The sequence below is a fragment of the Camelina sativa genome, chromosome 14, assembly GCF_000633955.1.
Source record: "Camelina sativa cultivar DH55 chromosome 14, Cs, whole genome shotgun sequence".
Taxonomy (NCBI): domain Eukaryota; kingdom Viridiplantae; phylum Streptophyta; class Magnoliopsida; order Brassicales; family Brassicaceae; genus Camelina; species Camelina sativa.
The window spans coordinates 28,985,638-28,997,447 of record NC_025698.1 but is presented as its reverse complement, the minus strand read 5'-3'; the positions used below and the strand labels follow the sequence as shown (position 1 = coordinate 28,997,447).

Below are 11,810 nucleotides of genomic sequence, written 5' to 3'. Positions count from 1 at the left end.
TTTAGACAAACTTATTTTTTTTGTTAGTCATTTCGCAGTGTTGTTGATTTTTGTTTAACATAACAATAATTGAATGAATTTATATTTGTTATCATCATCTTGTCACAATGAACTAAAAGTAGGATGTGATTTAGATAACCAAGATATAGAATTGATAACGACGTAATCATTTTTCTCGCTTTCATTCTTCACCAACCGCGATTTTGGGGTTGGTGGTGGGGTCGTTCAGAGTTGGTGGAATCATCCTATTCGGTTCGTGTTGGATTTAAGTCACTTTTTCACCAACCCCGGTTCGGTTCAGTTCGGTTCGCTCGTTTTCTTACCTACCCCGTCGGTCCGGTATAATTTAGCTATCTTCCGTACCCAGTCTTATTGAAAGAAGTGATGAATGGGCATTGCTTAAAAAACTAGAGGGCCTCATTGTTGATATCGGCCCATTCATATAATAAGTCTCTTCTTAGTCAAAAACGAATATATTTCATAATCTTATGACCAAAAAAATCCAAAATGCATATTGTACTAACTTACGTTATATTTGCAATAATTGAGAATTTAAAAGTGTTTAAGTAAAATGCAGCGGAAGCTGCAGAACAATCAAAGAGGAGGAACACAAAATCATGATGATTGATAGAAAGATAAATTAATTTGATACACGAAGGATATGTATAATGTAATTTATAAGAAGGCATGTATGACTCAAATATATGACTCAAATATTATACATTATTATGTATTATCCTCGTATTGTATTGTATTGTATTCTATTGACATGCGACATTTGAAAACGTACATGAATCGGTGTGTACCATTTTATTCCCATTGTTGCCGCAGTAACATGCATGGGAACACCATTATTAAATTATTGACTTATTATTCTATTAGTAATTGTATATATATATATATATATATATATATTTTATAAAAAGATTTTTCGTTTACTTTTTGATATATAAAGATTCTTGTAATTATCTAGTCATAAACAATATCTTGAATTTGCTCTGCCAGATCATTGTTTCATACTTATTGCATCTCAATTATCTGTACACAAGACACATCCATAGACCTAGTTTCTAGCTTTTTAAAAAAAAAAAAAAAAAAACCTTTTTCGTGTATTACACTTACAAAATTACAATAAACAAAAAAAATTGATGTTCCTTATTTCTAAAAAAAAAAAAATAACATTCATGATTTAATAAATTACGACATCCCTATGGGGCGAAATAGTATAAGCTAATTGACCTAAGGGGGAAACAAAGACAGAAGAAAATGGCTGGAAGAATATACGAGTGAACCTAACGTTCACATGCTTCTATGTGTCACTCTTCCTCCAACACACTTTATCATTTCTTTGTCTTTGCTGTCTTTTGGTCCATTAATCATTTAATATTTCCCCACTCATTTAATTACTTTATCTTATACAACTCATTACTATATTTTATGTACCAATTTTTTTTTAATATAATACATCAAACCGTTACAAGTTAAAATCTATACATATTTTCCTAAAAAGCTATAACGTTTTGTTTGAATTTGAAAAGAAAAAAAAAAAAAAAGAGAGAGAGAATGGTGGTGAAGTTGTTTTAATTTAGCCACAGCCGGATTTGGTTTGAGAAAAGGTCGGTCCGGATCATATAAATGGCGGCGTGGAAGTCGTGGATTGTGGCGGAGAAAGCACGGAGATGTGTACGGACGGTGTTCTTTATGACAGCAATGATAGCGTCTCTGTTAGCTTCGTCTTTGCCGGTTCTGATCACGGTGGCTGATGTGGTTGTTCCTTGTCTCATCGTCTCTAGCATCACGTGCCTCACGTGCCACTCCACTGCAGAACAACTTCGTCTGTATAGTTTCAAGAGCTCTCTCATTGATGTACCACTCATCTCCTTCCTTAGATCTCTCGTCATTATCTGTACGTATTACTCCAATCTCCAAACACACAAATGTTTTGATATGTATGTATGTGGTTTCTTGATTAACTTATTAAGCTTCCATTGATGATGATGATGGAACAGGTCTCTCTTGGGTGTGTGAAGACACAAGATTAGCTTATGGTATTTATCTTGAAACTGTGATGTTATCTTCCTTTGGAGGGATACTTCTTGTTTTGGTTAAAACTTGTGTTTTCACTGTGAATTCTCATCTTGAGGCTAAGGTCTACAACCTCAAGATCTCATGGGGTATGCCATTTTTGCTACTATCCTCTGCTGTTTTTGGCCTAGCTCATGTTGTGGTTGCTTATCGAAAAAGCTGTGGAGCTAGAAGGAAGCTAATGTACCACAAAATTGACCAAGAAGCTGTAAAAATACTAATGCTCTCTTGTTTTTCCACTTGTTAGCTGGAGTTTTGTGGTTAGAGCTTAGTAGCTTNTCATCTCCTTCCTTAGATCTCTCGTCATTATCTGTACGTATTACTCCAATCTCCAAACACACAAATGTTTTGATATGTATGTATGTGGTTTCTTGATTAACTTATTAAGCTTCCATTGATGATGATGATGGAACAGGTCTCTCTTGGGTGTGTGAAGACACAAGATTAGCTTATGGTATTTATCTTGAAACTGTGATGTTATCTTCCTTTGGAGGGATACTTCTTGTTTTGGTTAAAACTTGTGTTTTCACTGTGAATTCTCATCTTGAGGCTAAGGTCTACAACCTCAAGATCTCATGGGGTATGCCAGTTTTGCTACTATCCTCTGCTGTTTTTGGCCTAGCTCATGTTGTGGTTGCTTATCGAAAAAGCTGTGGAGCTAGAAGGAAGCTAATGTACCACAAAATTGACCAAGAAGCTGTAAAAATACTAATGCTCTCTTGTTTTTCCACTTGTTAGCTGGAGTTTTGTGGTTAGAGCTTAGTAGCTTACTCTTTTCTCTATGGTGTATTTGCAGGTTCTCTCATGTAAATCTGGTTTCTCAGGTTACAAGAAGGCTCATCGTCAATCTTTCACTCGGTCAAACTGCAAAATCTTAACCTACGCTGGTGAATTCAGACAAAACTCTTTCAAGGGAACATCTTTGGACAGAGAGGAGCTGCAACCAAGACTGCTTGCAAATGCAGACAGTTTATTCATCAAGATCCAAGGCTTAACTGTCCATTACAAGCAGTGTACTTCACAGTCTATTTCTCCTCATACTCCCTCCATTACCGTAAATGGTTCTGCAGTGGACATGAATGCGAGTAGGCTGAGAGTACTAGACAAGCAGATGTCAAACTTAACCTCCCAAACTCAGGGCAGTCATTTGCATAGAAGTTACACTATTCAGCCTGATAGATCATCGTTATATGATCCTCTGTTAGCCAGTTACCAAACCACACCCATTAGCTTGTTCAGTAAGGATGATATAAATCAAATGGTTTCTATGAACCCTGGGGATAATCTGGAAGGAGATGAGGATGTTGGTATAGTTCTAGTCCATGGATTTGGAGGAGGAGTCTTTTCATGGAGACATGTAATGGGAAATTTGTCTCATCAGCTCGGTTGCAGAGTTGTTGCATATGACCGGCCTGGTTGGGGATTGACCTCTAGGCTTATCCGGAAAGATTGGGAAAAGAGAAATCTAGCAAACCCTTATAACCTCGAAAGCCAGGTTGGTTTCTTCAAATATGTATAACAGTTGAATATGTTCTGTATAAGTTGTGAAAGCTTCTTCATTCTCCCATCTCTATTGACATATTTGATTCACAGGTCGATCTACTACTTTCTTTTTGCTCCGAGATGGGATTTTCTTCGGTGGTACTCGTTGGCCACGACGATGGTGGTTTGCTTGCTCTCAAGGCCGCAGAAAGAATACAAGCATCTACCTTAAACTGCAATGTAAGAAACAGATCCTTTAGAAGCTTATGACTTTGGTATGTTACTGCGCCTGACTATATCCTTGTTGCTTACAGATCACAATCAAAGGAGTGGTTTTGATAAACGTTAACTTATCAAGAGAAGTAGTTCCTGCTTTTGCAAGGATACTTCTTCATACTTCACTCAGGAAGAAGCACTTGGTCCGTCCTTTATTGCGAACCGAGATAACCCAATTGGTGAACCGACGTGCTTGGTGTGACACCACCAAGCTAACCACGGATGTCACGATGCTCTACAAGGTAATAACTAGTCTCACTTTATAACCATCCGTAAAGCCATTTGGGATTATGCATCTACCTTTACTTAATGCCTTTCTTGTGGGGGTTAAACATTTCAGGCTCCTCTATGTTTAGAAGCTTGGGATGAAGCACTCAATGAGATAAGCAAGTTATCATATGAGATGATACTTTCACCTCAAAATGCATCAGCTCTGTTGAAATCCATGGGAGATCTTCCAATTCTAGTTGTTGCTGGGGCTGAAGATACTCTTGTTCCTTTAAAATCCTCAAAAGCTCTGGCTTCGAAACTCACCAATTCTGTAAGTTTAATATTCTCTCAACAAGACTTTCATAACTTGGTTTTGCTATCTTGAATCTAAAGTCTTATGTATTTGTGTTTGTGTGTGCGCACAGAGACTAGTAGAGATCTCAGGTTGCGGCCATCTGCCACATGAGGAGTGTCCTACAACACTTGTTTCCGCTCTCGGTTCCTTCATTTGCAGACTGATACCTAAACTACCAAACTCCTAAACAACATAAAACCATACCAAGCCACATAAAACCATCCCAGAGAAATGAAACAACGTCTGCAAGATATCAATAGTTCTGTACGCAGGAATATGACTCTTCGTGGTTCAGGCATCAGTATATTCTTAAAGGGATCAACACTCCAACCAGAGTTGCTACAAAGAACCTTACTTCACAAAAGTTGGAGCTATGGCATTCAACTAGGCCAAGTGTATATTCTTATCAACCCAACTTTCTCAAACACAACCTGTCTTTTTCTAACGAATAATGTATATATGATTCCTGTTCAGAGAAAATACAAATCCTTACCAATGAATTTGCTGTCATGCTTCTCTGGTGATGAACTGTTACTTTGATACAAACAAACCAGTCAGAAATGGTTTTTTAGAGAATCATTCGAATACATGTTTAAAGATAGATAAATCGACTCAAGTCTCTAACACAAAAGTACGCCGATTGAACATAATAAGCAAACGATCCTAAAAGAGCTCTCTAGCGTCTTATCAAACACGACTCTCGGAATACTTAAGAAACAGAAAAAGGGGGAAGCATGACAAATGCGGTAACTAAAAAACCATCTCTATTCCTTGGCGGATTTGTTGATGAGAGACTTGTGGATGTGAGGGATGACACCACCACCAGCAATAGTCCCTTTGATGAGGGTATCGAGCTCTTCATCTCCACGAATCGCAAGCTGCAAGTGCCTTGGCGAGATACGTTTCACCTTCAGATCCTTGCTCGCGTTACCAGCCAACTCCAAAACCTCTGCAGTCAGATACTCCAGTATTGCTGCTGTGTAAACAGCTGCAGTTGCTCCAACCCTTCCATGAGCAGTTGACCTAGTCTTCAACAGACGATGCACCCTACCCACCGGGAACTACACAAAGGAAAACCAATTAGCCACAAAAAGAGAGTAAAGTAAAACGCTAACTGTAATGTCTATCAAACATTAGCAACAGAGAGTATAAAAATCTGAGAGCCACAAACATCAAACAGTAGAATGAATTTACGAATGAGAAACCTCAGAGCCTTCAGCAACAATAATGGTACAAGGAAACTACACATTGTTAAACCAAATTAAGCTATTTGTTGCAGCTACGAGCTCAAACGACTCTCAAAGAAGCATAACAAAGTGACTAATCAAATCTCCATCCAAAAGAAGACTCCGGATTCATGAAGTAGAGAGAGCAAATTAGAGAAAGACCCAACCAATTAGGGCGAATCAAAAGATCGGGGTCGATATCAACCACAAAAGCTCAACGAAGCAAATCTCCAACAGATTACACAATAGAATACCAAATCTCGCATCCCAATGTCTCTATTTCATAGCTTTAAGTATATAAAAAAAATCTAGCTCAGAAATTTAATCGATCCAACACTTTCAAAACGCGATCTACTCATCGTTACCAGTTCGAATTCAAAGGAAACACACTGACTAGGGAGAAGAGAGAGTGAGAATGAATACCTGTAGACCAGCACGAGAAGAACGAGTGATAGGTTTCTTCTTGTCCTTATCCTTGTCGCTGCCGCTGGGTTTCCCCATAATCAAACCCTTAGCACCTTTCCCCGACATTTTCCCGCCAAAAGTCTCACAGTAAAAACGCTTCGCAGATATGAAAGAAAAGGAGATTTTAGATCGCACCAGGATGAAGAAGACGCAGATGAGAGAGAGAGAGAGAAACAAAGTCGACTTTCTTTTACAAGAGAGAGAGAGAAAAAGAAAGTCGGTTTATGTTGACCTTTCTACCCTTCTCCTCCAAACCTAATTAAAAGCCCAAGCCCAATGTAAAGTCAAGATGTATCGTAAATCACAAATTCAGTCCCCATATTTAGCTTAACATTGAAAAATAACCCCTGAAAAACTTGATTCGATTCGAGAGAGATGGAGTGAAGAGATTCTTGTTTGTTTTTTCTCTGTATATTTTTTTCAAGTCTGATAAACAAAACACAGCAAATCAAGAGACAAGAGCTAAAGACATATTATAGAGGCTTGTTTTTATACGCTCTTCAAGTATCAGATGGTTTCTCTGCGGTTTTCCCTTCTTTGTTGATGTGAAAGCCTTCAATCTTCTTTGAAACTTCATCCACGCTATGCTTCACCCTCCTCGAGCTTGTTTCGTTCTCTTCGGGGTTCGCAGGTGTTGTTTGCCAGATTCTGATGGTTCCGTCTTCAGATCCCGAAGCATACGACACACCAGTGGGAGTAAACCTCACGCAATGTACTGGACCGTGATGTCCCTTGTTGCATCCTAAGTTTCAGAAAAAGATGACACAATCAGAAAGAAACCAAAACCAAGACCTCAAAGATCTATCAAGCTAACAAGATCAGAAACTCCAATCAAACTGAAGCTATCTGGAACTAAAACTTGGAAGACGACAAACAAAGAAGCTATAACAAGATTATGGCCTTATTGAATATAATGGCTTTAATGTTTTGAGAGTCACTCACCAATCTCCTCGCCAGTGTAGAAATCAAACACACGGACCCACATATCCTCTCCACCAGCAACAAACTTTTCACCTGACTTTGGCTCCAGCGACGCAGACTCAATATTGCAGGGCATGTCATAACTCTTCACTAGTCCAAAACTTGTGAAAATAAAGAAGACAAAGATAAGAGTTTGAGCAAAATGAAAAGGGTAATAAGAAAAGATCTGATTCTCTTCCTGGAACGAGAGAACTTACTGATTAGCGTCCCAGAATTTAACTGTTGACCCATCAGCAGTAGTTATATACCGTCCATCTTGGCTCACTTCAGCACTGGTGACAGGAGACTTAGTTTCTAATGTCTGGACAATTTTCCCACTCCTCACATCCCATAACCTGTATAAGATACGATTTGAAGAGAAAGAGAACAAAAGATCTATCAAATTATGCCTTGTCTTATGCAGCAATGTGTTTGTGGGCATGTCTTGTTTGGTTCATACCTTACACCACCAATGTCAGTGCATGAACTTAGTATTGTTTGATCACTGTGAAGCCATGTGAGAGTTCTGATAGAACCAGGAGATTTATCAACTTCTGTAGGAGGTGCATCCAACCGATTCATGTCAAAAACACGAAGAATTTTCTCAAATCCTCCTGTGAGCAACGATTTTGTATCCTGGTGAAAGAAAAATGTCCATCGATTAGTGACTAATGCATAAAAGCGGAACGATGAGGTACTGAAATCTTGAAATTAACCAACAAACAACAAATGTTTAATCTGGAAATCAATTCCACTATCACATAATTAACCAAATCCTCAACGACTTCGACTTAAAATTCACTGCAGTAAATGCTAGACTAAGAGCTGTTACATAACAAGCCTGCCTAGAACCAATAATCGAAATCACAGAGATGTTATTAAGATGGCTTGAAGTCGATATTAGCAAGAAGGATTATAGTCAGTACTTACATTTCCCTAACTACAATACTTTATAACATTAACATTTTACAAAACCTCAGTTAAGAAACTGAGAATAGCTACAGATAGAGAGAGTATATAAGTCAAACGAACCTCTGAAAAAGCGCATGCTCGAACAATATGCTTGTGCTCAAAAGAATGCAGTACATCCCCTGTTAAGGCATCCCAAAGTTTGCTGAAACAAAACAATATAACAAAAAATTAGATGATTGGCCAACATATATATGTATGCTGTATATAGGAAAACAAAGAAACGAAACACATACGCTGAAAAATCGGCTGAAGCAGATGCAGCACGTAATGCATTGTTGTCCAGACAAGAACTCCAAACCGCACCTTTATGACCTTCAAACGTACCAATCCAGTCTCCAGTTTCTCCATTCCTCAACATTGGATGCGAATCTAAACCATCAAACACACAAATATTATCAGATACTGAAAACCCCATAAACACATAGTAAATACTGGAGTTGCCACAAATGCAATAGCCTTTATAAAGACCCACCAACAAAAAAACCATCCTAGTAAGTCACTCAATTCGATCAAGATGAGTTTTTTTCACCAGTTCTCGTAAACTAAACTGACCCAAAATAAAAATCCAATTTTTCAATTAAAAAGGAGTATTACCTTTGCTGGCACTGATGAGGAAGAAACCATCAGGCGTAATAGGACTGTAGAACAAATCCACCACAGGTCTTGAATGGCCATGACAAACTTGTGGAATCGTCACCTTCTTCTTATCCATTTAATCCTAAACCCTAAATTGAGCGAACGCTTTTGAAATCAAAGTAAAGGTTTTTTCAATTCCGAGTAGCTGAAAACCTAAATTTTGTTTTTGGGTAATTTCTACAAATATATTGGGAGAAAACAAATAAACAATCCGATCGATCTACACTTAATAGAAAATTTCTGAAGCTACAGTGTAGTAATGTTAATTCTGAAGATTCTACAGAACAAAAAAGAGAAAAAAAGGAGGAAATTTGCAGAAGAAAGCGTAAGGATTGGGTGCTTTTTTTGTTTGTTTTGGATTTTGTACAAAGTAATGCATAAAAAAACAGTAGCCCAGTTTTAGGGATTTCTACATCGGGAAGGAGAAGACCATAATAATATATATAGATTTTTCTTTTAATTTAGGGTACTTTCCTGTATTTTCTTATGTATTGCACAACCGCCCATGTATTTCTCTGCTTTACATATATGTCCTCTTTTTTTTTTCTTTTACAACATTTACATTTGTTCCCTTCATAGAAAAATTGCATTTTTTTTTTGTTTATTGTTGGAATCATTGGAATTTAACTTACAAATATTAGGGTAAATTTGGTATTATTTGATATATGGTAGGGGGCTGCTAACCGGAAAATAAAGGTTAGGTAATATTTTCGTAAATGCGAAAATATACGACTTATTAAGTAATACTATTCTTTATTTATTTTGTTAATTAGAAACAAAGTATAATTGTTTAGTGCTTTTTTATTTAATTATTGTAGAAACTTTTTTGGTGATTTACATATGGGCAAGATTACTAGCATTAAAGATTAAGACAAACAAAGAACATGCTAAAGAAATTACAATTAGTTGAAAGTTGAAACATCAAGGCATTAGGCATGTGGCTATATAATACTGCAAGTGAAGGGCTTGTTTGACAAACGATTGGAAGCTTAAAGGAGGAGTCTTTTATGTTGAAGAAGAGGGTACTAGGCCAACGTGAATAGTTTATATGAAGTTTGGTACATGTAGAGTAGAGAGATAGACACCATGGGGGCATTTTAAGATCGATTTATCTTGTATTCTCTAACTGATCTAGTGGATTCCAAGCACAAGGTCCCTGACAAGACATATGTGGTGTCATATAGTAACAATAAACTTGATAAATCATGTATGAGTGTGCATATCTTTCTCTCTTTAACTTCATTTTCTCCGCTCTTTGTGTTAAACACAAGTGTGTGGTAGCTTGTACAAATTTAAATCTAAGTAACGGAAGTGGAAAATGTTCAAACTTTCGACAATCTGAAATTTAATACGTTGTTATGTGTAGAGTCATCCGTTGTAATCTTGTGTTCAATATAAAACTAAGATACAACCGGTTTAGCATGAAACCTTATGTTGTGGATTTGATATAGTATTAACAAAGAACAAACAATCCGAAAAAAAAAAAGATTTAACAAAAATGAATAGATCACAATCCCTACACGGCTACACATTAAACATTAAAAGAATTTGAAGAAAATATAAGTATATCATAAATGCATTGAATTAACGATGATATTAAGATTAGACCAAAACCAACTTCACGATCGTCGCCAATATTTGGAGTGTGGTTTTAATTAGTTGGCTTCTCAACAACAACATAATCACAAAATATCATAGTTCGTGTATACTTATCTTCTCAATTAACGATGATAGTGTAGACATCATTTATTTTTTATAACCGTTAGCCCAAATATTCAAGTTCTGAAGTACAATCAAAGATTCAAAGAGCTGATTTTTGTTTTTTTTTGGGCAATCAAAGATTCAAAGAGCTGATTAAGTGGCAATAAATGATGTCTAAACGAACAAGTGGAGATCCAACGGTTGGCTACTAATAATCCAACGGTCAATAAGGAACCAGAATTTACAACAAACAACACATAAAAGACCAAACACAATCCAACGGCTCTAATGAAAAAGGAGCACCGATAGAATATGGTCTGCATCCTATACGAACACTGAGAAATAAAATAAAACAAATAAAAGATTCCATCTCCAGATCTGACCCGGATCCGTTTTTCAATCTTCAACCCGGCCGGAGAGATCAGAAGCCAGACGAGATGCAATGGCGGAATGATACATAACATCGTGGAACGTGGAAGCTTCTGCTATTTTCCTCCTCAGCTGCTTAGCTTTCTCCTCCGTGAGACAACCGCGACGGAGCTTCTGAGTCTGACCCGACCCGGAGATATCTTTTTTATCCGGATTCGAATCTGGATTCACGGAGGAGCCTGAGCCGTCGATGTTGAGGTAATCTGGATCGGGGGATAAACCGAAGAGAGGTGCCCACCAAGAAGCGGATTTCTTACGGTTCGAATCCGGGTTTTTAAAAGATCCGGATCCGGAACATGCTCGGATCGTGGTTAGAGCGGAGCAGGAGATTATCAAAGCCATGGAAAAGTGAAAATGTAGTTTAGGAATTCGATTTTTTTTTCAAATTGGGTTTGTTGCTACAATGAAGATGGAGGTGGTGGTACGTTTGAATTATAACGGAAGGACTAAGGGTATTATAGGAATTACGAAATTGTGCTTGTACATGGAAGTTTACGGTGGACGTAATGGGATAAGTCTCTACACGCTTTGGAAATTGGAATATGTATTTTCTATGAAAGTAGAATTTTAATATTTCTTATTTTAAACGTGAAAAAGAGCCGTTTGGTTTATAGTTTATACAATTTTTGGATATAAAAAAAATATCTTATTTTTACATTCTGAGTTTCTGACAGTGGTCGGTTGAGACAGACTACTGAGAAAATCGTTTTGAGTTCATTTTTTTTTTGTATATGATCTGCTAAAATGAGGTTACACATGGCTATGGTACATTTGGCGATGTAGTATGTACAATACAAGTGTATAAACGGTCTAGCGAGAGATATAATTGTGCACGGTGATATTATTATGGTGGACACGCGCGGATGCATTGGAATGTGACGAACCTTGGGGAATAGATAAGTCTAAACGCGTCGAGCGATTAATCAATCGGCAACTTGCACAATGTCTTGTTCTGCACTTTTCTCAAGACAAATGTATTTATTTGTTTAAATGTCATTTGAACCGTTTGTTTT

The 11,810-nt window shown here is 37.3% G+C and overlaps 4 protein-coding genes across 6 annotated transcripts; 1 reads left to right on the top strand and 3 right to left on the bottom strand.

The window, feature by feature from the left end:
* Positions 1,512–5,016, top strand: LOC104742777. 3 transcript variants are annotated; one of them, XM_010463825.1, is made up of 8 exons: positions 2,369–2,397; positions 2,501–2,539; positions 2,635–2,784; positions 2,882–3,580; positions 3,679–3,807; positions 3,882–4,085; positions 4,184–4,384; positions 4,479–5,016. In XM_010463825.1, the coding sequence occupies exons 2-8, from the start codon at positions 2,537–2,539 to the stop codon at positions 4,593–4,595; spliced, it is 1,503 nt and encodes a 500-aa protein (XP_010462127.1). In that variant the 5' UTR covers positions 2,369–2,397; positions 2,501–2,536; the 3' UTR covers positions 4,596–5,016. The 3 variants fall into 3 exon arrangements, with proteins under 3 accessions (XP_010462128.1, XP_010462127.1, XP_010462126.1); XM_010463826.1 differs by lacking the exon at positions 2,369–2,397 and adding an exon at positions 1,512–1,906 and having other exon boundaries at positions 2,501–2,784; XM_010463824.1 differs by having other exon boundaries at positions 2,375–2,397; positions 2,501–2,784.
* On the bottom strand, positions 4,960–6,320 carry LOC104742778 (probable histone H2A variant 3). The gene is made up of 2 exons (XM_010463827.2): positions 6,058–6,320; positions 4,960–5,469 (listed from the first exon to the last, which is right to left on the bottom strand). The coding sequence occupies exons 1-2, from the start codon at positions 6,163–6,165 to the stop codon at positions 5,173–5,175; spliced, it is 405 nt and encodes a 134-aa protein (XP_010462129.1). The 5' UTR covers positions 6,166–6,320; the 3' UTR covers positions 4,960–5,172.
* LOC104742776 (serine-threonine kinase receptor-associated protein) lies at positions 6,408–9,079 on the bottom strand. Its single transcript, XM_010463821.2, has 7 exons — positions 8,626–9,079; positions 8,265–8,400; positions 8,092–8,173; positions 7,520–7,695; positions 7,278–7,415; positions 7,042–7,181; positions 6,408–6,841 (listed from the first exon to the last, which is right to left on the bottom strand). Exons 1-7 carry the CDS (start codon positions 8,741–8,743, stop codon positions 6,600–6,602), a joined length of 1,032 nt encoding a protein of 343 aa, XP_010462123.1. The 5' UTR covers positions 8,744–9,079; the 3' UTR covers positions 6,408–6,599.
* Positions 10,507–11,321, bottom strand: LOC104742775. The gene has a single exon (XM_010463820.2). The coding sequence runs from the start codon at positions 11,137–11,139 to the stop codon at positions 10,765–10,767; it is 375 nt and encodes a 124-aa protein (XP_010462122.1). The 5' UTR covers positions 11,140–11,321; the 3' UTR covers positions 10,507–10,764.

What these genes read in the sequence shown, in the direction of transcription:
- LOC104742777 (XM_010463826.1), top strand. Translation starts at nt 1,636, where the DNA reads ATGGCGGCGTGGAAGTCGTGGATTGTGGCGGAGAAAGCACGGAGATGT. An exon ending in CTTATAACCTCGAAAGCCAG is followed by an intron (nt 3,581 to 3,678) that starts GTTGGTTTCTTC and finishes TTTGATTCACAG; the next exon opens with GTCGATCTACTACTTTCTTT. An exon ending in ATGTCACGATGCTCTACAAG is followed by an intron (nt 4,086 to 4,183) that starts GTAATAACTAGT and finishes TAAACATTTCAG; the next exon opens with GCTCCTCTATGTTTAGAAGC.
- LOC104742778 (XM_010463827.2), bottom strand. Translation starts at nt 6,165, where the DNA reads ATGTCGGGGAAAGGTGCTAAGGGTTTGATTATGGGGAAACCCAGCGGC. An exon ending in CTTCTCGTGCTGGTCTACAG is followed by an intron (nt 5,470 to 6,057) that starts GTATTCATTCTC and finishes TCCTTTGTGTAG; the next exon opens with TTCCCGGTGGGTAGGGTGCA.
- LOC104742776 (XM_010463821.2), bottom strand. Translation starts at nt 8,743, where the DNA reads ATGGATAAGAAGAAGGTGACGATTCCACAAGTTTGTCATGGCCATTCA. An exon ending in GCTTCAGCCGATTTTTCAGC is followed by an intron (nt 8,174 to 8,264) that starts GTATGTGTTTCG and finishes GTTTTGTTTCAG; the next exon opens with CAAACTTTGGGATGCCTTAA. An exon ending in AAATTCTGGGACGCTAATCA is followed by an intron (nt 7,182 to 7,277) that starts GTAAGTTCTCTC and finishes TATTTTCACAAG; the next exon opens with TTTTGGACTAGTGAAGAGTT.
- LOC104742775 (XM_010463820.2), bottom strand. Translation starts at nt 11,139, where the DNA reads ATGGCTTTGATAATCTCCTGCTCCGCTCTAACCACGATCCGAGCATGT.